This window comes from Malassezia pachydermatis (genome assembly GCF_001278385.1).
Source record: "Malassezia pachydermatis strain CBS 1879 chromosome Unknown scaffold4, whole genome shotgun sequence".
In the NCBI taxonomy this organism is placed as follows: domain Eukaryota; kingdom Fungi; phylum Basidiomycota; class Malasseziomycetes; order Malasseziales; family Malasseziaceae; genus Malassezia; species Malassezia pachydermatis.
Genome location: NW_017253141.1, coordinates 665197 through 687500, shown reverse-complemented (window position 1 = coordinate 687500; position 22304 = coordinate 665197). Strand labels below are relative to the sequence as shown.

Below are 22304 nucleotides of genomic sequence, written 5' to 3'. Positions count from 1 at the left end.
CTATATGCAATCGCTCCAACAACGGTGCACCAAGCATCCATTGCGTCAAGCCGAACCAGCCAAGTGTGGGGATGATCCAGCGCAGGAACGTTTTTGAAGCAAGCACATCATGCCACGAATGAAGACGCGCAGGCACACTGACTTTACCCATTTCACCACGCAAGCCACCACCAGTGCGCTTCAGGGTGAAAGAGATGAGCAGAATGCACAGCGTATTCCAGAACCATGCCAGTTTCACAAACCATACATTCATCCAATTCCTGCGATCTGCCCATACTGATGGAGCTGTACGCTCCAGGTTTTTAAAGGCAAGATAATCTGTCGCGCGAATCTGCGAGAGTGACAAGTTGAAGTGGTTCAACTTAAATAGAAACGACACAAAGGAACCAAGGAGAATGATGCCTCCCAGAGTGCCAATTAAAAAAATGTGGTACCTGTACACATTTAACATTCGATGGTACCGTTGGTACGCGGGTCGAGGTCGCCACACATGCGCAGTTGACATGGTGGCGTTGTAAGAAAGAGATCTGACAACCAGACGAATTGCACCTTTGGCACAACCGCCCGTGCGTTACGCCGCGTGGAGGTGCAAGTATATACCACCCGTCCGCCACCTACCTAGCACGTGATGAGAGAGCGAGGAACGCCTACGATCACGGTCCATTCTGACTTCCATCATGGCGCGTCCACAACTAGGTAGCTTGTTGGTGGCGACGGTCGTTGGCGTGGCCTCTGGCTATTACATTTTTCAGCCGATGATTGAACAGTCTATGCGTGACATGCAGGTGAAACAGATGCGCGATGCGCCGATACCCAACGAACGTCCATTGCCGGCAGAAACATCCAAGTAAAAAGGTATGAACACTATGAACCCCACCATATGCCCTGTTCGCGCTTGCGCTGAGCAATTTCAGCCTTCTTGCGTATAAGTTTGTTTGACAAATACTGGAACACGTATTGTCCACTAGTATTCATGATGACGTTAGACTCCTCTTCAAGATGAATTGCTGTCTCTTCTTCTTCATTCGCGTCACGCTTCCGCTTAGAAGAAACTACAGCGGCATCCTTTTTGGACTTTTTCTTATCCTTCTTTTTCGACTTGTCACCCTTGTCCTTTTTCTTTTTGTCCTTGGACTTGGTCTTTTCTTTGGACTTTTTCTTTTCCTTCTTTTTCGACTTGCGTTCAGATAGGTCGTCACTCTCACTGTCAGACTCTTCTGCACTACTGGTCGTAGTAGATACAGGAGTAGAAATAGCAGGCGAACCAATGTCACTGGACTCGCCTTGCTTGATACCCAAAATTTCATTCATACTCATAGCATTTGTGCCAACCATTTGCTTAGCACGACGGAACTTAGCACGGTGCCTGGCATGTTAGAAATAGGATACGTACGCTAATCGTGAAAATACTGGCCGTGGTTCGCTCACTGCTGCCACAGCGGTTACGGCAGCAGTCGATGTCGTAGGAGTGTCTTTGGAGTCAGAGGTATCATTCGCCTGATTCAAGCGATCAAAAAGCGACCCCAAGTCACCACCTGCACCAATCCATGCATCTGCTTTACCTTGCGCTAACGCCTCCCGCTCATGACGCTGGGCACCAATGCCCTTATTATCCAACTTCATGGCCACAGTGATGTTGGTCGTCATACCTTTGTTTGTGGTACCAAGACCTGTACCTGGTGACCAGCCCATCATGGACATCATTCGTTGTCCTGGTAAGGACGCATCATTCATCCATGACGTATTGCGCTGACTAGCAGCGCTCACAAGGCGTTGCTTCTTGCGCGGTTCCGATAGCCCCATGCAGCAGCAATAGTACAAAAAAAATATAACCGATTTGCAGATGTCGACTATTTTGGCTTTTTTGAAGGGCTCATGTGGAGCTGACTAAATTGAAAGGCACTATGTTTTGACGTCCGTTTAGGATTACTCTACGAACAAGAGACTTACTTGCTGCGCTTGTACACCTTCTCGAAGAAAGCCACAAAGACGGCGCGCTTCACGCCCTTACTCTCAGGGAGGCTATTGATCAAGCCGTGAATACGGTCGTAGCTCTCACGCTCGTAGTCTGCAAACCTGGTCTTCAGATCAATGTTCTCCGCGTTGAACACATCCTTGACCTTCTGCTCGCACTGCGCATCCTTACGGCCGTAGTTTTCATCCAAGATCTTGCGTTGCTCCTCAGTGGCATGGCTCAGAGCTACGTTGATATTCCACGAGCACTTGTTATCCAGAATATCGGTACCGATCTTACCGATCACTTCTGGCGCACCGTAGCAGTCCAGGTAGTCGTCCTGCACCTGGAAGTACTCACCGAGAGGAATAAGAATATCCTCAGCACGCTTGTACGCAGATTCGTCCTCAACACCGCACATGCGCATAGCGAGGGCTACAGGCAAGTAGAATGAATAGAACGCGGTCTTGTACACGACAATAAGGTGATGCTTCTTTAGTGAGAACTTGGACAGGTCGACAGAGTCCTCTGGCGCCGTGATCAAGTCAATCAACTGACCCAGTTCCGTCTGGAACGTCACGTCATGGAAAAGCTCCAAAAGGTGACCGTAGTACGGCTTCGACTTGAAGTGCGTCTTCAAAAGGTGGTAGATCGCAGCTTCCAGCATAAATGCATCATTGATGGCGATGTTACCAATACCATCCACACGGTACCAGCAAGGGTGTCCACGGCGGGTAATGGAGGCATCCATCATGTCATCAGCGACGAGGAAGTAAGCCTGCAGCAACTCAACACACCAGCCCAACACGGCGGCCTCAACGTACTCCTCCTCTGTGAGCTCGCGAGTCTTCTTGTTGTTCTCGTCCGTGCAGAGCAGGATCTCAACCGTGTCCACCACCGACAAACCACGGTTCAGCTTGCCGCCAGGCGTGTTGTATTCCAGGTTGCGCTTGTACCATTCAATAGCATCCTCTGGCATTGACTGCGTCCTGAGGAAACCAAGAAGTTCCTCGACAATCGTAGAAAACACACTCTCAAAGCGCTGGCGCTTGGCCTGTTTCTGGTCTGCCGTCGACATGATACACACTCTAGAAGGTGAACCTCACGAAAGATCGCGTGAGGTGAGGTGGGGCATCATAACACGTGACGTCTAGTCCAGGGGTGGTCTGGGCGCTGTCTGGGCTACGATGCAGCGGTGTTGGGACCTACTTACTTGGCTACGTTGGGGTACACATCAAAGCGGCGCTGCATGGAGATGGGGACCATTTTACGGACATCCGTCACACGCTCAGGGTCAAGTTCCGCATAGATAATTGTGGGCCGCTCGTCGCAAGTGTCTGTGACTTGGGCCAAGGGGTCGACCACAGTGCTGTGGCCCCATGCAGGATAGCCTCTCTCTGGACGGGCAGGGGAGCAAGCGATCGTGTATACTTGGTTGTCCACTGCACGAGCACGAAGCAGTAGTTCCCAGGCTAAGGGTCCTGTCGTCGTATTGAAGGCACCTGGGTATACAATGGCTCCGGCACCCAATCGCGAGGCGATCATTGCGCTTTCAGGGAAGCGCATATCGTAGCAAATACCCAGTCCAAAGCGACCAAATGCTGTTGTAAGTAGGAAGTTTGACACATACCACAGTCAAATATGGTGACACGGTCGCCCCCTGTCAAGGTCTTGCTTTCCTGGAAGGTCATGCGGCCAGGGAAGTCAATATCAAACAGGTGCAGTTTTCGATGCAAAGAAATGACATTACCTGGCTTGTTAGATTCTCAGGACATACCTTGAGCATCCAACACAATGCTGGTATTATAGATCTGATCAGAGGGCTCATCCAGCTCGGGAATGCTGCCGCCTACCAGAACCACGCCTAGCTCCTTCGCGACAGCGCTCATCATTGCAAGACTGGGGCTCTTGTCTAGCATTGCCTGGGTCGGTGTAATTGCCTGCTTATTGTCCATATTATCGATGGGCCACGCTTTGTCTCCGTGGAATGTAGTGGCTGTACCACCTTTCTTTACTTGGTCGTACAAGCCCGAAAGGGACTCAGCATACTGGCGGAAGACATCCACATTGTACGGCGAGTTGAAGCACTCCGGTAAAATCACCATGTCTACGCCATCCCTAGGCGCCTCTTTCACAGCCCGGAGAATTTCGCTCTGGGCGTTTGCTAGGTTCTTGGTTTTATCAGTGCCGACGTTGCCTAGCTGGATAAGCGCCACGCGAGTTTTTTGGAGGTGAAAAGGCAAAGGCTGATTCATGGCAGAGTAGAAGCGAACGGTAGGTGTACGCAGTGAAGAAGGGCGAAGGAAAGCTCTCGATCCAGCCACAGTCCACGAGGAGGAAAACCAACGTAGTCCTATCGATGGGGGCATTCAAGCAAAGTGGGGTCGTGGCGTCGGAGCTCCACGTGGCTCGGAGGGTCCCAAGTCTTTCGCCGCGCCGCCACGCGGCGCAGGTTCTTCTTTACTCATTTCGTGATCGCTTATTGTGGGAGGAAAGGCCCGCTCACTTTGCAGCACTCTCTGCCTTTTTTCCTCTATCTTGCGACCTAGAGCAAGTATAGTATACCTTATAGGGCAAGTGCATGTGTAGCGGTTCTGTATAACGTCGTTGCCACTGCCCTACAAGGAACATCGAGACGCACGTCCAACTCTATAGAAATGAAGCGTTATTCGCAAAGCCAGCGTGCCGTCATGGCTCTCTACCGTCGTGGACTGCGTCTGATCCGTACGAAGCCCGAGGTATGTGTGTGAGCGCCATTCTCTTATGTCCCAGGCATCGCGCTACGATTTTCTGCTGTACCTCCGCCACTTTTTCCGGCACCCCTCCATGGGCGGCGGCGTATCCGTGCGTGACTTTGCCACCGTCGAGTACATGATGCGCCGCGGAAACAAAATGCTCGAAGATATTTACGAGAACCCTAGTACTAAGCGCATCCGCTTGAGTCCCGCGGTACTCGACGACATGCACGAGCTCGGCCTGAGTGCGTACCGCCGACGCCCATAGACGCCGTGAGATTTAGATAGAAATGGAGGCGTGCACCCCTCTTCGCCTCCTCCGCATGCTCTCTCTGCCTGTAATGTCGCGGGTAGGCGTTCGTGCCGTAACGCCGTGTCCACCCCGCGCGCTGCCGCGCAAGGGATGGGCCACACGCTACCAACATACGAAGGCACATGCCTCTTCCTCACATGCGAAACTGGGCGCCGCTGCTCCGACCCCGTCGACCTCGTCGTCCACCCACAGCCGCAGCAATAGCGACACATCGCCTTCTCCTATCCGACCCTTCTGGCGTGCTGTAGCATGGCTCCCCGTCATTCTATTCCTTACAGGACACGTTGTAAGTGTGGCCAATGTGCGCGGAACAAGCATGTCTGTACGTTCGAACCATGTACTCACCACAGCCTACGTTCAACCCCATCGAGCCCGAAGAGATTGTGCGACCGAGCCACAAGCCAACGACGGATATCGTTCTGCTCAATCGGCTTGTTACTGCTTCCCGCGATTTCAAGAAAGGCGACATCGTTACATTGTACTCACCCAGCGATCCCAACAAAATCATCACCAAACGGATCTTGGCCCTGGGCGGCGATACCATCCATTTGTGGGTACCACGCGACGCAAACTTGGCCCCCACCTCGCGCAAGGGTTTGCCCGATCACGTCGTATCGTTGGCTTATACCAATATTTACCAAAATGCGTTGCAAGAGCTCGCACACGAAATTGAGGACCATGCGTCTGGCGCGTGGCTTAGCATTACGATTCCTCCGCATTGCGCCTGGGTCGAAGGCGACGCGAGTGCACACAAGCCCATCGTAGGCGATCGACTGTACCCAGAGTCCAAGAGCCGCGATAGTCGCGAGTTTGGGCCCGTACCGCTCGGTTTGATAACATCACGCGTATCATGCATTCTATGGCCGCCATCGCGTTTTGGTCCGCCTGGTCCACGTCCTACGTAATGGAAGTTAGTTTTTCAAACTGTTACAGTACAAGCGATGCACATAGCTTTTCCATAGCTTGGGCTCGAGGACCAGCCGACGTGCCAAGTCCATGACGGACCGAAGAGTCATATCTTCGAGTGCGTAGTTGGAGAAGGCCTTGAGAGGCTTGGCGAATTTACAGGCTTGCTTATTGCATTGGAAGGGCGAGTCCAACTGCACGGTATCGAGCACATGCGAAAGCAAATGCTTCGGCACAGGAATATGGTGTTCTTCGGGCGAGTGGTGGTGCACTGGCGGCGTGAGGTCAGGGTTCTTCTGCTCCAGCTCGTCCAGGAAGGGGTGCCACAGCACATGGGCTTCGTACGTAGCATACTCCAGATCAAACTCAATTGTGAGGTTTGCAGCAGCTTCTTTCCCGTACTTCCGTAGGGTGTTTTCATACTGTGCATTCGCACGATCCAGGTCCATGACCCACTGGCTGTAGCCCAGTAGGGATAAGTGTGTGTTGGTTCGCGAAGGCGCCGAAGGCGAGGCGTACCTCGGCAGCTTGGCATGCCGACGGCGGTGCTTGCGCTTGGGACGGCGATGTCGGCGGTCCTTTTTCAGAATGGCAAAGTCGTCGTCGCCTTCCCACACACATTCCTCGGAGAGGTCATCGTCGTCACACAAGTCGTACGACACATACTCACGCAGCAGCGATGCATCGTCGTCGGACATTACGACAAAGGGACGATTGCTGTGCTCCATGCTGATATTGTACGTCCATACACGGAACGACGGTAGGTACGTAGGCACCATGCTGGGCGCCTCGTAAAACACGCTGTAGTAGTCCATGTCCGTTCGTGCGTTGCCAGGCAGCGACTCATAGTCGTAGCGCAGATCCTGCTCGATCATTTTGTACAGAATCTGTCCTTTCTTGCCCTTCGATGCACGGTCGTTCACGATAGACGATTCTTGGACAAAGAACGCGTCCAAGTTCATATGCCCAAAGTGCTGCGCGAGGATCGTATCCTGGAATCGCAGTACCAATTCTGTGTACACATCAAAGCACCGCTTGTAGTAATTACCAGCCGTCGGCGGGACATGACCGATAATGTGCACCTGCATATTTCGACGACGGAACTCAATCAAACGGTCAGTAAGCCACTCGAGTTCCAGGGTGCCGATATCCACATCGGCGTCTTCATCTTTCCGACGCCGACGTGGACACCCATCTACCGCCTTGTTCGAGTCGTAGAAATACAGCGTGTTGAGACTGATCACGCCCAGCTTGTTGGGGATGAGGTCCTTCGCATAGAAGCCACCACGCAAGAACGTGGGCCTTTGATCCTTGGGGATATGGTCTTCCCAAATGCGCGCAAACTCCTCAATTTCTTTAGATGGACCCGCCATCATGGTATTGTGCGCTACAATATCATTGTTCCCAAAGTTCGGCACAAGCGGTACGCCAGGGAAATGGTACGCAAACATAGCCACGGCATCTCGGTTGAGTTGCTGAATCTCTTCAGATGTACGCTCTATCTCTGGGTCCTGATCATGACGAGCCGAGTCTCCCGTCCAGAGGATAAAGTCAAACGGGTTCCGACGTGTACTAGAGGCCTCTGTGGGATCCGAAGCAGGCGCCCACTGCTCGGCGATCCACTGCATCGTAGCATTCGGCAGTCGATGCGGCGCGTCACAGTCGCTCACAGACGAGCCCCAGTATCCTGCACGCCACTTGCCACCATGCTTGCTGTAGGGCTTGTTATGGTGGCACTGCGATACGACGGCCGAGTCTTCTTTGTAGTGCATATCAATGTGCATGTCCGTGATATGCAAGAAGCGGCCTGTCAGTGTCTGATCTGGTCGTGTCAACGTCGTTGGAGGCGCTTCGTCCAGTTGAAATGCATGCTGCTCCGCAAGCACGGATGCTGCACTGGCCAATGCGCCTAGCACGGCGAGCCACTGCATCTCGTCGTCGTCCAGCTATGTCCTCGCGTTACGCTTCGAGGCAGACGACCCCCTTCGTCACAAGCTGCGCACGTTCTTCGTCACGTGAATATGACGTCGTACACACTCGCACGGACGCTCTCGTTCTCGTTTCTTGACATACTAATCGACAACTACGTTAGAAAGAGTGCTCGGTGCTATCCGCGCCCATACTGCTCGTACTCGACGTGCCGCTGCTCACTGTCTGAAGAATACGGTCAATGTATTGCGCACCACTCCACTTTTGGTGGGTTAGGATATCCGCACCCAGCTCCTTTTCCTTGCGCTGAATCAGCTCGACGTACGCCAGCATGCCGTCCTTGGCAAACGCACGGCTCAACTCGCACGTCGTCATACCGACCGAGTGCAGACCGGCCAAAGAAATCAGCTGCAGCACAAAGCCAGCACGGGCCAGGTCCCACACAAAGTTGCGCAAGTCCTCATTGCTGAAGCCATGAGCGCTCCAGTTGAACGAGGGGCTCAGGTTGTACACCATCCACTTGCCAGGGAAGTCCTCGTGCACCTTGGCCGCAAAGCCTTGCGCCTGGACCAGATCCGGCGTCTTGGTCTCCAGCCACAGAAGGTCCGCATATGGCGCAAAGGTCTTGACACGCTTGATCGCCGCCGACATGCCACCCTTGAAGTGGTAGTAGCCCTCCTTGGTCCGCGGCGCGTCCCAGTCCCAGGACGGCACACCTTCCTCGCCAAAGATCTCACGCGCAATGCGGCGGGCCTCGTCGTTCGATACACCGCCTTCTACGCGTCGGTCGTACTCTTCGAGACGCGTCGGGTTCGACGCATTGTGGTTCGCCACAGCCTCGTTGAACGTAATGAGCATCGTGCTCTCCATCCACTCACGCTCCACATTGTCCAGTTCCGCACCAAACACGCCCTGCGCCTCCTTCTCCGCAAGCGTTTCAGCGAGCGACTTGGTACCCGGCGGGAGATTGTAGGCACCCTTGATAAATTCATGGTCGCGCACATCAATGTTCGACGAAATCAGCTTCGCAGACTCCGAATCCGTGCGGGCAATAAGCAGGTTGGCCGAGCCCAGCACATCCCAGGCAAAACGCGTGGTGACCAAGCGGTTTACATGCTCTGAAGTCGGCACGAGCACTTTGCCGGCCTGGTGACCACACTTCTTACCGCCATGCAGTTGGTCCTCCAAGTGAATCGCCGCGGCGCCCTGCTCGGCGAACAGCTTGGCCAGGCGGTACACACTGCTCAGACCACCGTGACCTGTGTCACCGTCGGCGATAATAGGGCGCAAGTAGTCGACATACGGTGTCTTCGATCGCTGCTCTGCCGACATGTGGCAGCGCTCGTCAAAGTGCTTACGGTCATGGTGCAGCTGCGCCTTGAAAATACGCTGCACCTGATTCGGGACTGTGGTGTACGGGTAGTCAGCCAGATCGGGACCGACTTCATTGTTGCACGTCGTAAGGACGGACGAGCATGCCCAACCCGACACATAGATTACCTCCTGGTCGCGCACCATCTGTGTCATCTGTACAGGGTCGATGGCACCCATCGTGTGAGCCACCGTTTGGTTTTCCGCATGCTTGGTGAACAAAGCAAACAGCTTGTCGGCGGTCAGCGACGAGGCGGGTGGCTGCACCGAGAAGGAGCCACGCTTCGACACGATATCACGCGCGGTGTAAGGGCGCTGGATCCCCTTGAAACGTGGGCTAGCCAGCCAATTTTCTACATCCTTCACAGCCTCTTCAAACAACGCCGCTTCCTCTTCGGGCGTGGGTGGCGTGAGACGCAGCGGCGCAGGCGCTGGCACCTGCGACGTAGCAGCGAGCGACGGTGGCGCTACCCCCTTCATAGCAACGCTGCTGGTGGTCATGAATCGTAGGGGAGCACGAGCAAGAACACTACCAGCCAGAGAGGGACGTGGGCCCACACCGCGTGCAGCTCGGGACAGCCGCGCGAGACTCATCAACAAGGTACGAAGGGAAGCGTCACTCGCGCCCAAGGACCTTCTGCACTTCCCCCGGCCCGTGGTCGGACAGATCGTACTTCTCTTCGCTGACGTCAGCATCGGGGGCACCAAGGTCTCGGCGGCCACACTTTTTTTCGTGCGACTACGTTTGCTGTGCGTCGACACACTCTCTTTTGTGCCGCGATGACAGACGAGACACCCAACGAGGCTACGAACCAAGGGGGACGTATGACTCGCTCTCACAGCCAAGCCCCGGCGCCTGGTCGCACTACCAGCATGGTCCCAAGTCGTGCAGGTTCCGCTGTAGGAGCTAGTGCCACTCCGAGTCCGACGACCTCCCGAAGCTCTACGCCGCAGCCTGGCGGGGGCGCGCGTATGGTGTTCCGTCCTGTGATGCCGCAACGCAGACGTACTCCTGGCGCGAGTCTCTCTGCTGCGAAGGACGAGGCAGCCACACACACGGCCTCGCCCTCCAACGAGGCGACGCGCGTCAAAGGCCGTACGGCCGGCCCTCGTCCTGCGTCGCGACCACGCGGCCAGATCGAAATGACAGCGACCGGTCCCTTTGCTATGGGTCATGCTGATCGCAGCACATCGCGCTCCATGACCAAGGCTGCTGCGATGATGGCAGCGCCTGCGCCATCGTCCGAGCCATCGTCGTCAACCGTCACCCCTAAGCCTATGGGATCCAGTGATGTAGACGGGCCGACTAACGATACCATTGATATTGAGCGTGTACAAGATCTCGATGCCATGGCACCACAGAGCTTACTGCATGCACCCCCTTCGTTCAAGCGAGAGCCGACCCCGAGCAAGGCGGAGGAGACGAAGCCCCAGCCTGATGTCAACTTGTCGCAGGCACTCGATTTGAGCGAGAGTGAAGACGAAGATGCTGAGGATGCTACAGCACCGCACTTTGCTGATACTATCCAGCGGTCCCTATCAACGGATCATCTCTTCCTCTTCCAATTTCCACACACTTTCCCCACATTCCATCGCCCGGACGAGTCCCAGATGGCTGTCCAAGAGCCTGCGAAAACCGAGGATGTGATTGATATTGATACCGAGACACATGCTGCTGCACCGCCTCGCCCGGAAGGCCAAATGGGGCACTTGGATATCTATGCGGATGGACGTGTGATGCTGCGCATCGGTGATATGCCATTTGATGTGGTGAGCGGTAGCGAGACGAGTTTTTTGCAGCAGGTCATGGTCCTCGACGCGGAACGGCAACAGGCTCAGTGTCTGGGCGACCTGGATGGCAAGCTGATTGTAACGCCCAACCTAGACTATCTCATGGCCAACGCCCGCGTGGCCCCCTCGGCCTCCCATCCGTAGGCTTTGGGCCGCTTGATACCCACTTTTCTGCGTGACCTCCTGGGCGACGCATGTATATCCATAGAGAGACATCAATTTCTTGCAGCTATGCGTGTCTATTTTCAATGTTCGTTTTCTTAGGCCAACATCCATCATTGTATGATACACTTAGGAAAGAGACAGTGAGGCCGTACGAGCCAGCTGCTCTGCCAACAAAGCCGCGTCGACAGAATGACCCGTCTGGCTTTGCCCGGATCGGCTGTCGAGAAGTTGCGAGGAGCCGACATAGTCACTCTCGCTTGCGGTATCAGACCCAAATGTGTCGCTGTGACTACTGATGGCCGAGCTGTCCACAGTAGCCAGTTCATCGTCATCATCGTCATCTTCATCTTCACGGTTCAGCAGCTCGTCAATGGTCTGTTCCACTTCTTCAAACTGTGCCTGGATAATGCCTTGACCTTCTGGCACAGAACCGTCGCTCGCTAGCCAGCGCAGCTCTTCCATGGGATGCCCCTCCTTATCCAGCACAGGCTTGCGTTGCGAGGCAATTTGGTGCAAGGCCAACCGATAGGGGTACAAATCGCGTAGCGTGAATGTACCTCCATACTTGCTTACTTCTTTGAGACACTTGGAGATGGTAGAGAGCTTGTCTGAGATGGGCATCAGCTCCTCTGAAAGTGGCTCCGACGACGAAATTAACTTGTTGATGAGGCCGTAGGAACGACGCAATAGGTATAACAGAACCAACTGGCCCTCGGGTTGATCGCCGTTCCGGTCCACAAATTTGCCATTCACACGCATACGGTCAATATCTTTGAGCGTCAAATGGTAGGTCCATAAATCCGTCTCACGCAATGTCCATCGATGACGCTGCTCCAAATGCTCCAAATGCTGCTTCGTCTCCAACAAACGATCATAAATTGGCTGCAATGCCGGTGACACTGTGCTATTTCGCACGAGAATATCATTGCTCAGCTCAAAGCAGCTCTCCAGGAGGCCCGCCAACATTTCCTGGCCCTCCGGCACGGACGAACCACCAGGGCCCAAAAACTTACCATCCACACGCTTGCCGTCGATTTTTCGGAGCTCCTCGAGAATTTGCTTTACCTCTGCTTTCGGTGGCTTAGGCTTCGCTGCAGCTGCATTGAGTTGCCGACGGATCGTCACGAGCTTTTGGTGGATAGGAACCAACTCCACTGAGATCACCGAGAGAGAATTCTGGAGTTTGTTGACTACCTTCTGACACGCTTCCAATTTGCGCGCCATAAATTTGGTCAGCTGGGGCGGATGCTTGTTTTGGCGCTCATCACTCTTGATGATATCACGCAGCTCCTGAATACGCGTCACAAAGGGCTTCAAGTCGGCTTCCGTATAGACGGCTGACTCGTCCATATGATCCAAGAGTTGTTTCATGCACCCGATCTGACTGAACATGGCAGGGCATTCACGGCTTCGACCCACAGTCAGGAAAAACAAACTGAGCAAGTAGAACACATCCACGAGCATTGTGTCGACACGGGTGTTTTTTGTCATGGACGTGTCATTACTGCCACCGTTGTTATCTGACGAGTTCGAGTCCTTGCTGACATCCTGCGCCGCTGTAGATGCCTGCCTTTCTTCTCGGATAGCATTCAGCTTAGTAACTAGAGTGAGTTATGATCTTCCATACATACTCTGCTTGATGACGGCCGTGTAAATGACTTGGACGTCATGCGGATTGATATATTCAGCACTCTGCTTCAATGCCGTCAACTGATGACGGATGCTATCGGTTAGCTTGAAATCATGCCACATACTTGATCAGAGCTTCCAAAATAGGAAGCTCTTCATGAGGAATTCCTGACATGCTCATCTTCCCCACTGCGGTGGCCAGGGAAGGTCGGTTTGTCAAACGACGATGGCTAAGCGGAGGTTTTCGTTGCAAGCGCCTAGTAGGCCTATTTCCCCACGTGGGCCACTCCTAACCGGCGCCGCCTGCCCTGATGACGTACACCTCGGATTTTTGATCGAACGTGGAGGTCCGTCAACGACGCCACTGGAGGACGTACGCACGTTTATTCCTGCCATCATCATGTTTTCGGCAGCCCGCTTTACCCCCCGCCTCTTGGCGCCGGCAGCATGCGCTGTGCGTCCCATGTCGACCCGTGTGGCCGTGCGGCCCCTAGCCTTTAAGTCTGTCCGCTCACCATTGCAGCAGCAGATCCGCAACGTGCGCCACACTCGTTTCAACCGCCCCACAAGTGCTGGTGGCGTCCACCGTGGGGCAGAGTACTCTGCGCCAGCGCCGCCCATGTCGATGGGCCAGGCCTTTGGTGGCTCGAACGGCTCGTTCGCGCAAAATGGCTGGCCCCGCGCACTTGTGAGCATCGGTATTGTGGCGGGTACGGCGATTGGATTGAACCTGTTTTTCAACCGCGAGACGCGCGGCGCCTTGGAGATGTTTGAGAGCAACTACCTCAACTCGACCTTCACATACCTTGGTGTCGGTCTCACTATGACGGCCGGTGCTGCCTACGCGCTGCACCGCTTTGGCTACTCGGCTCGTATTATGATGGCGAACCCTTGGCTCGTGCTTGGTGTGGGCCTTGTGGCCTCGATTAGTGGTATGATGGGTGCGCAGGCCCTGCCCCCGAGTCATCCTGCTAAGGTGCCATGCTGGATGCTATTCAACCTGAGCCAGGCGGCTGTCCTCTCGCCTCTCATGTTCCTCAACCCGGCTATCCTGATCCGGGCTGGTTTGTACACGGCTGGCCTTGTGGGCAGCTTGTGCTACGTTGGTGCTACGGCCAAGCAGGACAAGTATCTGTACCTGGGTGGCCCGCTCCTTGCTGGTGTCACGGTCGTGGCTCTGTCCTCGCTGGCACCCATGCTTCTGCCACTCCGCTTTGCTCGTACCCTCGCTGTGTCGGAAGCCATCTGCTTGTACGGTGGTCTAGCTGTGTTTGGTGGCTTTGTCCTCTGGGACACCCAGAAGATTCTGCGCCATGCCCAACTGGTGCAGGCTGGTGTAATCCCCTCGGACCCGCTTCGTGAAAGCATTGGTCTTGAGTTGGACTTCATCAACATTTTCACTCGCATTGTCCAGATTCTGGCTATGCGTGATCAGCGTCGTCGCTAATGCAAGCACATACAGGCACTACGTAGTATCAATTGTATGTTTCATGAAAGGGAGCTGTATAACGGTCGACTATCTCTTAGTATCCCACAGAAATCAAGTAGTCCGCCAGGCCTTCGACCACTTTGTTGGCGTCACCTGGAAGGAGCGGCGAGGCGTACGCGCCTACTAGCACTGCCTGGTTTGTACGCACAATGCACAAGCCATCACCCTGATATAAGTATGCTATGAATACGTACCGCTGCCTTTCCGTAAATCGAGCGAGGGTTGGCTTGTAATGTCAAGTACTTTTTGCCGTTGGCATACACGCCACTCGCTTGCAGAGGCGCAGGGTCATCCAGGCCCTTGATGATGGCGTTCTGCTCCTCTGGGCTGATGGTGAAGCCAGCAGAGGTGGCCCATACACCACCCTTGAGACCAAGAATCGCTGCCTGTGACACTTTTCCAGTGCCAACTAGGTTCGTGTCCACGTATCCCTGCCACGACATGGTGTTGAATTGAGGTGTGTGCGCCGTGTAGCCTGTCGCTGGCTTGTCTACGCCATGTGGGCGTGCGCGGGGCACCGATCACTTGGTATTCATGATTACGTCATCCTCCGGTCGGGGCCGGTCGATGGGACCGAAGGCACTTCGTGTCAAGGACGTGCGCAGAGCGCGGGCCACATCCGTCTCGGCCCTTCCCTTCTTACCTATACATTGCACAAAATGACTCGTACTTTCTTCGTTGGTGGTAACTGGAAGATGAACGGCTCCGTGAAGGAGTACCAATCGCTCATTAACCATCTCACTGAGTCGCAGCTTGACCCCAAGACCGGTACGTAATACGTGACTATCTCACATTCGAAGAGGTCGTGATCGCCCCCCCGGCTCTGTACCTGCTCCCCTCGAAGCCCCTTGTGAATGGCAAGAAGATCAGCCTGAGTGCCCAGAACGCTTACTACAAGCCCTCGGGTGCTTTCACCGGTGAGATCTCGGTTGCCCAGCTGAAGGATGCCGAGATCCCGTGGGTCATCCTTGGTCACTCGGAGCGCCGCTCGATCTTTGGCGAGCAGGACGATCTCATTGGGCAGAAGACGATTGCCGCCCTGGAGAGCGACCTCTCTGTCATTCTCTGTGTCGGTGAGACCCTTGAGCAGCGCGAGAAGAACGAGAGCATTGACGTCGTGATCCGTCAGCTCGAGGCTGCCACCAAGGACGTGAAGGACTGGAGCAAGATTGTCATCGCCTACGAGCCTGTCTGGGCCATTGGCACAGGCAAGGTCGCCACTGCCGAGCAGGCTCAGGAGGTGCACGCTGCCATCCGCCAGTGGCTCGGCCGTGCCCACGGCGACAAGGTCTCCGAGGGCGTGCGTGTCATCTACGGTGGTAGTGTGGCCGCTAAGAACTGCAAGGAGCTGGCTTCGCAGCCGGACATTGACGGCTTCCTCGTTGGTGGTGCTAGCTTGAAGCCGGAGTTTGTTGACATCGTCAACGCTCGCCTCTAAGTAGTGTCATGAAGCATGCGATCCTCTTATAGATGTTATTTCGTATGTCTAAATGTCAATTCTGGCATTGGAGAGGTTGGTTGGGCCAGGGTCCTGGTTAGAGTGCGTGTATGGCTTAGGTTTTTAGCCTACCTGATTTACGCTGGTCGGTCGAACTCCACATAAAGAGACGTCATCGCTTCCTTCCCATATCACGTCCTTTATTGACCAACATAGCGTGCACTGTATACCACCATGTCTCGTGCCGCTAAGTTCACATTAGGTGCCTCTATCGTTACTACTGTGAGCATTGTAACTGGTGTGCATTATCTTCAAATTCGTGAGCGTCAAGTACGTGCCTTTTTCTCTAACTAATTCAGACTATGTACAAGGGCGTAGAGCGCGACGAACAAAGGCAACGTGAAAAGGCGCAACGCATGGCCGATTTACGACGAAACCAGGAGCGTGAAAAAGAATTACGAAGTATCCAGCCTATGCATACATCACCAGATTCGGAACCGAAACGACTAGCTTGACGCAACAACGTATATAGGTCATATGCGACGATTATGAGCAACTAGCATACTAAAACAAAGCAACAAAATGTTACCACCAAAGAAAAGGTAGGGGGAATGTGTGGGAGAGAAAAAAAAGGCGTCACTCATTACATAGGGTGGGCCGTCATACCAGCGAAAAGGTTGGTCGGCTTGGCCTTCATATAATGACGGCGCTTCGCCAAATTGAGTTTAGAAGTGCATGGCGACACCATCATGTCTGTGGGCGAGTTGAGCAAGTTGCTACCAGCGCGCGTAGCGAGTGGCACTGTAGCCTTACGGTGGCCTTCCTCCTCGGTAAGACTCGACACGAGGCCATCATGGGCACGACGTTTAAGCACGAGGAGGCTGCGAGTGCCGTTGGCACTCAGTTGGTCAATTACCATGGTGCGCGGAGGCAGTGACTCTGGCGTCTGAAGAAGACGCTGGCGAGGTGTAGTACCCATATGCGAGGCCGCATCTGTGTGCAGACGCTGCAACACAGCCTTTTTGCCGACAATCACGTCGCCCGTCGGTGCTGTATAAATGATTTCAGGAGCGAGCACATGCGCCAGCGCTTCATCCGATTGAGAGTGAATCTGCGCAAGTCCTTGCATAATGGATGCCTCATCGTCCACCATCTCGCGCTCTGGGAGAATCATCGAGTGCTCTGGCGCCAGGCCAGCCGCGTTGAACTTGTTCAAGGAAGGGTACATTGGGAAGGGGACGTAAAAATGAGGGAGGGGAATAGGGGATGGGACTAGCCGCGTCAGGTGTAAAGGAGCGAGAAGGAAAAAAGTGGCAGCTGCTTCATATGTAGGCCAAGTGTCAAGTGCGTGGTGGATGTTACTCGAGCGACAGTCGCCGCAGGCGTGGCATTGCTTGTGCACGCAGGCCACAGCACAGGCACCAAGTAACTTCCATGCGGAGGTATATTCACGTGACACAAAGTGGTCTGCCGCGCTTGCCCTCGCTGATGGTTTTTCTGTCCTGCTTCGTTGTGCCCAAAAGGGTGGGCGTAGCAGGGCGTCTTATACCATACAGACGAGGGGACGCGCAAAGGACCGCTCATACTTGAATGCAGCCCTAGACATACTTATGTTGTACATAAGTATCCTGCTGTAGGGAAAGTCCCCGGGCAACTTTCGGCGCTGAATCCTGAAAGGGTCTCCTATGGAGGTAGCGGTAGCCTTTGGAGGAGCGACAGGGTTCTATGGATCTCCCTGCTTGGTCATGGTGTATTATGGAGCGGTATGCGTATGGGTAGGCTCTCGCATACGTTGATTCTATCGGAAAGCGGGTCTCTGTGTAGGGACAGATCCGCGTATGTGAAAGCCTCAACGATATGCATATACTAACCATGCGCGCTATGGCCTTGATGAGCAAGGGTGTACTATAGAACGTTGTGAGTCTGTGCTATTGGAAGCAACAAGCGTGATGTGGGCGGAAACGCAGTAGATGTGCGAAGATACGAGCCGCTACTGCTGCACTGCGTACGTCGCGTGGAGCTGGATCGCACTGCACCTCTGCAAAGGAGGAACTACTGGCTATCGCTGTAGGAGGGCATGTGAATGCGTTCGCGCCACACGTTCGTCACATCTATACAGTTATGCGGTCGCCGACATGTGCGGTAACACAATGGGGCTTACTCTTGTGCGTCCTCTCTTTTGTATTAAATAGGGTACAGGTCCGTGATAGCGTCTACGCTGCCAAACGATGTAGAACGAGCTGGCTGGCTGCCAAGACGAGCGAGGGTGTGTCACGTGGCTACATCGAAAAGGAGGCCGGGAGAGGTAGTTCTCCACGTTTCATCCTTTTCATCATGTCGCAGCCGACGGCGATCCTGTCTGTGTACGACAAAACGGGCCTTATTGAGCTTGCGCAAGGCCTTGCTGCCAAGGGCGTGCGTCTGCTTGGTAGTGGCGGTACGGCGCGTGCCGTGCGCAATGCCGGCATCGAAATTGGGTAAGTGGGAGAAAGCGTCGAGGCTCACACGCATAGCGATGTCTCTGACATTACCAAGGCGCCGGAAATGCTTCAGGGACGTGTCAAGACGCTGCATCCTGCCGTTCACGGTGGTATTCTTGCGCGTACGTCGCTTGAGTCCGACCGCTCGGACCTGGAGACTCAGCAGATTGCCCCGATTGACATTGTGGTATGCAACCTGTACCCATTTGAGGAGACTGTGGCGCGTGACCCTGCGCCGACCATCGCTGAGGCGGTGGAAGAGGTGGACATTGGCGGCGTGACGCTGATCCGTGCTGCTGCTAAGAACCACGACCGTGTGTGGGTGCTGTGCGACCCGAAGGACTACTCGACATTCTTGTCGCAGTACGGTGAGGAGAGTGACGCTGCGAAGCAGAGCCGTGAACGTTTTGCGTTGAAGGGCTTTACGCACACGGCGCACTACGACACGGCGATTAGCCAGTACTTCCGTGAGAAGTATGCGTCGGCGCCGCGCGAGCCCGTCCAGCAGATGACACTGCGCTACGGTGCGAACCCGCACCAGAAGCCGGCGCAGGCGTTTGTGGAGGAGGGTGCGCTGCCGTTCACCGCACTGAGCGGTTCGCCAGGCTACATTAACCTACTGGATGGTCTCAATGCATGGGCGCTCGTGAAGGAGCTTAGCGAGGCGACCCAGCGCGCGGCCGCTGCCTCGTTCAAGCATGTGTCGCCGGCGGGCGCTGCTGTGGCCGTGCCGCTCTCGGAGGCGGAGGCACGTGCGTGCTTTGTCGCGGACCTCGGCGAGCTGTCGCCCATCGCTACGGCGTATGCGCGTGCACGTGGCGCTGATCGCATGAGCAGCTTTGGCGACTTTATTGCGCTGTCGCATGTGTGTGACGAGCAGACCGCCAAGATGATCTCGCGTGAGGTGAGTGACGGTGTGATTGCGCCGGGCTACGAGCCTGCTGCGCTGGAGCTGCTGCGTGCGAAGAAGGGCGGCAAGTACTGTGTGCTGCGGATGGACCCATCCTACGAGCCGGCGACGACCGAGTCGCGTCAGGTGTACGGTGTGACGTTGCAGCAGCGCCGCAACGATCTGAAGATTACGCCCGCGCTCTTTGAAAACATTGTGAGCGCTGCGAAGGACGTGCCGGAGTCGGCGACGCTTGATATGCTCGTTGCTACCATTGCGTTGAAGTACACCCAGTCGAACAGTGTGTGCTATGCGCTGCACGGCCAGGTGATTGGTCTTGGTGCGGGTCAGCAGTCGCGTATTCACTGCACGCGTCTGGCCGGTGGCAAGGCGGACAACTGGTGGCTGCGTCAGCACCAGCGTGTGCTGGACCTGCCATTCAAGAAGGGGACCAAGCGCCCCGAGAAGAGCAATGCCATCGACCTGTTTGTCGAAGGTACGCCTCTTGATGGCGAGGAGCGTGCGCAGTGGGAGTCGGTGTTCGAGACGGTGCCTGCGCCGCTCTCGGCAGAAGAGCGTGCGCAGCACGCTGCGCAACTCAAGGACGTGGTCGTTGCTAGCGATGCGTTCTTCCCCTTCCCGGACAATGTGCACCGCGCTGCGCGTTCCGGGGCCAAGTACATTGCCGCGCCAGGTGGTAGTGTGATGGACGATGCGTGTGTGGCTGCGGCGGACGCGCACCATATGGTCGTCGCACGCACAAACGTGCGTCTTTTCCACCACTAGAAGGTAGATGCTATAGCCACATACCTTGCTTCTCGAGCACGAAGAATCGCCACAAGTTTGTTCGCAATCTCGCCGACCGCCGGCGCAGGAAGCCATGGGCTCGCGCATACACACAGCTCAAATGCCTTGGTTCGCCAGCCCAAGAGCGCCTCGTTCGGCGTATGTAGTAGCAGCATATGCAGCGGCGCAGCCACCGGCCATGGGCGCCTCGCAGGGGGGAGCGGCTTCGTCTCTTCATGGACACTCTCACCACGCAGCGCACAGACAAGCTGGATGTAGAGTGAGTGCTGCGCTTCCAGGCAGGGCGTCCCGCTCACCTGCTGATGCCGTCGTGACACGTACGTAAACCCACGCAGACCCGGCAGCCCGAGACTGTCGATGCTAGGCGGCGGCATAGCCAGCGCTCGCCCGAGGGCCGGCCAACAGGAAGACGACAACAATGCAGTTCGGTAGACTTCGCATGCTGCACGTCCGTCCTTGTCACCACACACCACAACCAACGATAGCGCGTGCAAATGGCTCGCATACACATAGACAAACCCATGCGGCGCTTGTACAGGCAAACACATAGGGACCCATGTATCTGATCCATCATCTTGAGCAGGCGATGTGCGCAGAAATTCAACCATGGCATGCACCAGCATCAGATCTGTGGGCGAAGGCGCATGTCGCTTAGGCTGCATAATCGTGAGCAAGTGCGCGTCATACCATAGCATGACATAGAGCAAATGCGCTGGTCTGTGCGTCAAAGGCACTTGGGCACAGGCTTTGGTGGCCTGCTCACGGACGTACGCATCCATATCATACACGGGCACAGCGTTCCATAGGGGCGTAAGTGTGGTATGCATTTGTGTGACTACGCGGTCGACATAGGCATGCATGGGGCCGATAAGGCCACGTACATCCACATTGGGCGAGCGTTGGAAGAGCTTATCAAGACGTGGCTTGCTGATCAAACTGAGGATAGCCAGGTACACGTATTCTAGTTGTGCCTGCATGTAGCTTTCCGGCACCTCAGACGTGGCGATGCAGGCGACATACAAGGGCGCCCGATGAAGTATGGCCATGTATAGGGTATCTGTCCAAGCAATCCGCTGCAGCGATGACGTGGGACCAAACAACGAGATCATCGCATGAATGACACTCGCCTGTGTCAGAGCCCATGTTTGTGTACCCTCATCGCCGTTGGCATACACAAGTTTTCCGGCCTCGCTGCAGACAATGTACAATGGCGTGGACGACGTGGATGTGGGCGGCGGCGGTGACCTCGCTGACTGTCGTGAGGAATCTGGCCCGCCGTCTTTCGTCATGGAGGACGACATGGTCGGCTCGCCACTAGTAGCCACGGTAGGCGCAGCCTTGGTGGCAGGAACGCTGCGCCAAGCGCCCTGTCGTGGCCACGGCGCGGCCATCGCGTACAAAGCCAAGTGACTGGACGCTGGCGGCAGTGGAGGGATGTGCGCATGCATGGGCGTCGTCTCCACATGTGTCAACGTCTAATCCTCGACGTGCGAACGATGCGATGGGCGTGGTAGATTGGCAGGATGAAACTCAAAAGCGGTTGTACACGCAACAAGCTCTGCAGCATACATACGGAATTGCATGTACCATCGAACCAGATCGTTTGTGTCCAACCATCCCCAACCGCCTAAACTACATTCAATGGATCACAAGGATCGTGGAAGCGATGCCGTACACCCAGCGCGTCGTAGGCATCGATGTTGGGACTGGACACCTAGCCATTTATGCAGCCTTGATCTGCATGATACACCCTACATGGCATATGATCGGCACCGACGTGGATGTCGATGCACTAATGTCAGCACAGCACATGATTGACACAAACGAAGCTACACATGCATGGCGGCATCGACTGCAGCTTGTTCACACCGATCGCTCCACTGTTCTTCCACCTCTCCCAGAGAATGAGATGTATTTCTACTTCACCATATGTAATCCACCCTTTTACGACTCTCACGAGGAAAGGCTGGCTTTGCAGCATGGGAAAAACACGCCGTATCCACCGAGTGCAGCACGCGATACGGAACTGTATACCCCTGGCGGTGATCTTGGCTTTGTCATACGGATGATTAATGAAAGCGCACAGCCCTCGTACCGACATCGCGTCGCATGGTTCTCCTCGATGCTGGGTCGTCTAAGCTCGGTACAAGCTGTCGTGGCCCACCTCAAGCAGCGAAACGATGTGCAGTACGCACTCACGGAACTTGTTCAAGGTCGGACGTGGCGCTGGGTAGTGGCATGGTCGTTTGGTCCCCACCGGCTCCCTGACGAGGTCGCACAATGTGTGGGCACCTCTTTGCGTACCAGTCTTCCACCCTCTAACACACGTCGTTGGGCCGATATACCGTGGAGAGAGCCAGCCGAGCTGGCCTGGCACTTGCGCGCAATCGACACACTGCCCTCGGACG

At 55.2% G+C, this 22304-nt stretch overlaps 16 protein-coding genes across 16 annotated transcripts; 8 read left to right on the top strand and 8 right to left on the bottom strand.

Moving 5' to 3' along the window:
* Window positions 1–864: 864 nt before the first annotated feature.
* On the bottom strand, window positions 865–1803 carry Malapachy_4108 (pin2 terf1-interacting telomerase inhibitor 1; the record flags this gene model as incomplete). The annotated part of the gene is made up of 2 exons (XM_018138563.1): window positions 865–1366; window positions 1394–1803. 2 exons carry the CDS (start codon window positions 1801–1803, stop codon window positions 865–867), a joined length of 912 nt encoding a protein of 303 aa, XP_017992073.1.
* Window positions 1804–1946: 143 nt separating this feature from the next.
* Window positions 1947–4209, bottom strand: Malapachy_4067 (isoprenoid biosynthesis-related protein; the record flags this gene model as incomplete). Its single annotated transcript, XM_018138522.1, has 4 exons — window positions 1947–3042; window positions 3168–3555; window positions 3585–3704; window positions 3732–4209. 4 exons carry the CDS (start codon window positions 4207–4209, stop codon window positions 1947–1949), a joined length of 2082 nt encoding a protein of 693 aa, XP_017991926.1.
* A 435-nt stretch (window positions 4210–4644) lies between these two features.
* Window positions 4645–4957, top strand: Malapachy_4093 (hypothetical protein; the record flags this gene model as incomplete). Its single annotated transcript, XM_018138548.1, has 2 exons — window positions 4645–4692; window positions 4727–4957. 2 exons carry the CDS (start codon window positions 4645–4647, stop codon window positions 4955–4957), a joined length of 279 nt encoding a protein of 92 aa, XP_017991642.1.
* A 73-nt stretch (window positions 4958–5030) lies between these two features.
* On the top strand, window positions 5031–5907 carry Malapachy_4117 (signal peptidase; the record flags this gene model as incomplete). Its single annotated transcript, XM_018138572.1, has 2 exons — window positions 5031–5324; window positions 5353–5907. 2 exons carry the CDS (start codon window positions 5031–5033, stop codon window positions 5905–5907), a joined length of 849 nt encoding a protein of 282 aa, XP_017991574.1.
* A 6-nt stretch (window positions 5908–5913) lies between these two features.
* Malapachy_4098 (ppn1-vacuolar endopolyphosphatase) lies at window positions 5914–7839 on the bottom strand (the record flags this gene model as incomplete). Its single annotated transcript, XM_018138553.1, has 1 exon — window positions 5914–7839. The coding sequence occupies one exon, from the start codon at window positions 7837–7839 to the stop codon at window positions 5914–5916; it is 1926 nt and encodes a 641-aa protein (XP_017991648.1).
* A 157-nt stretch (window positions 7840–7996) lies between these two features.
* Window positions 7997–9802, bottom strand: Malapachy_4063 (isocitrate lyase; the record flags this gene model as incomplete). The annotated part of the gene is made up of 1 exon (XM_018138518.1): window positions 7997–9802. The coding sequence occupies one exon, from the start codon at window positions 9800–9802 to the stop codon at window positions 7997–7999; it is 1806 nt and encodes a 601-aa protein (XP_017991928.1).
* Window positions 9803–9988: 186 nt separating this feature from the next.
* Window positions 9989–11143, top strand: Malapachy_4121 (rpc53-47 kd subunit of dna-directed rna polymerase iii; the record flags this gene model as incomplete). The annotated part of the gene is made up of 1 exon (XM_018138576.1): window positions 9989–11143. One exon carries the CDS (start codon window positions 9989–9991, stop codon window positions 11141–11143), a length of 1155 nt encoding a protein of 384 aa, XP_017991972.1.
* A 147-nt stretch (window positions 11144–11290) lies between these two features.
* Window positions 11291–12968, bottom strand: Malapachy_4072 (hypothetical protein; the record flags this gene model as incomplete). Its single annotated transcript, XM_018138527.1, has 3 exons — window positions 11291–12765; window positions 12796–12887; window positions 12919–12968. The coding sequence occupies 3 exons, from the start codon at window positions 12966–12968 to the stop codon at window positions 11291–11293; spliced, it is 1617 nt and encodes a 538-aa protein (XP_017991882.1).
* A 225-nt stretch (window positions 12969–13193) lies between these two features.
* On the top strand, window positions 13194–14240 carry Malapachy_4085 (bax inhibitor family protein; the record flags this gene model as incomplete). The annotated part of the gene is made up of 1 exon (XM_018138540.1): window positions 13194–14240. One exon carries the CDS (start codon window positions 13194–13196, stop codon window positions 14238–14240), a length of 1047 nt encoding a protein of 348 aa, XP_017991684.1.
* Window positions 14241–14316: 76 nt separating this feature from the next.
* Malapachy_4064 (profilin) lies at window positions 14317–14725 on the bottom strand (the record flags this gene model as incomplete). Its single annotated transcript, XM_018138519.1, has 2 exons — window positions 14317–14448; window positions 14477–14725. The coding sequence occupies 2 exons, from the start codon at window positions 14723–14725 to the stop codon at window positions 14317–14319; spliced, it is 381 nt and encodes a 126-aa protein (XP_017991739.1).
* Window positions 14726–14941: 216 nt separating this feature from the next.
* On the top strand, window positions 14942–15720 carry Malapachy_4083 (triosephosphate isomerase; the record flags this gene model as incomplete). The annotated part of the gene is made up of 2 exons (XM_018138538.1): window positions 14942–15050; window positions 15083–15720. 2 exons carry the CDS (start codon window positions 14942–14944, stop codon window positions 15718–15720), a joined length of 747 nt encoding a protein of 248 aa, XP_017991682.1.
* A 234-nt stretch (window positions 15721–15954) lies between these two features.
* Window positions 15955–16235, top strand: Malapachy_4129 (hypothetical protein; the record flags this gene model as incomplete). Its single annotated transcript, XM_018138584.1, has 2 exons — window positions 15955–16050; window positions 16080–16235. 2 exons carry the CDS (start codon window positions 15955–15957, stop codon window positions 16233–16235), a joined length of 252 nt encoding a protein of 83 aa, XP_017991975.1.
* A 128-nt stretch (window positions 16236–16363) lies between these two features.
* Window positions 16364–16948, bottom strand: Malapachy_4112 (hypothetical protein; the record flags this gene model as incomplete). Its single annotated transcript, XM_018138567.1, has 1 exon — window positions 16364–16948. One exon carries the CDS (start codon window positions 16946–16948, stop codon window positions 16364–16366), a length of 585 nt encoding a protein of 194 aa, XP_017991579.1.
* Window positions 16949–18054: 1106 nt separating this feature from the next.
* Window positions 18055–19875, top strand: Malapachy_4086 (bifunctional purine biosynthesis protein ade10; the record flags this gene model as incomplete). Its single annotated transcript, XM_018138541.1, has 2 exons — window positions 18055–18197; window positions 18234–19875. 2 exons carry the CDS (start codon window positions 18055–18057, stop codon window positions 19873–19875), a joined length of 1785 nt encoding a protein of 594 aa, XP_017991686.1.
* A 10-nt stretch (window positions 19876–19885) lies between these two features.
* Window positions 19886–21287, bottom strand: Malapachy_4102 (hypothetical protein; the record flags this gene model as incomplete). The annotated part of the gene is made up of 2 exons (XM_018138557.1): window positions 19886–19943; window positions 19990–21287. 2 exons carry the CDS (start codon window positions 21285–21287, stop codon window positions 19886–19888), a joined length of 1356 nt encoding a protein of 451 aa, XP_017992068.1.
* On the top strand, window positions 21097–21306 carry Malapachy_4131 (hypothetical protein; the record flags this gene model as incomplete). The annotated part of the gene is made up of 1 exon (XM_018138586.1): window positions 21097–21306. One exon carries the CDS (start codon window positions 21097–21099, stop codon window positions 21304–21306), a length of 210 nt encoding a protein of 69 aa, XP_017992026.1.
* Between the last annotated feature and the right edge of the window lie 998 nt (window positions 21307–22304).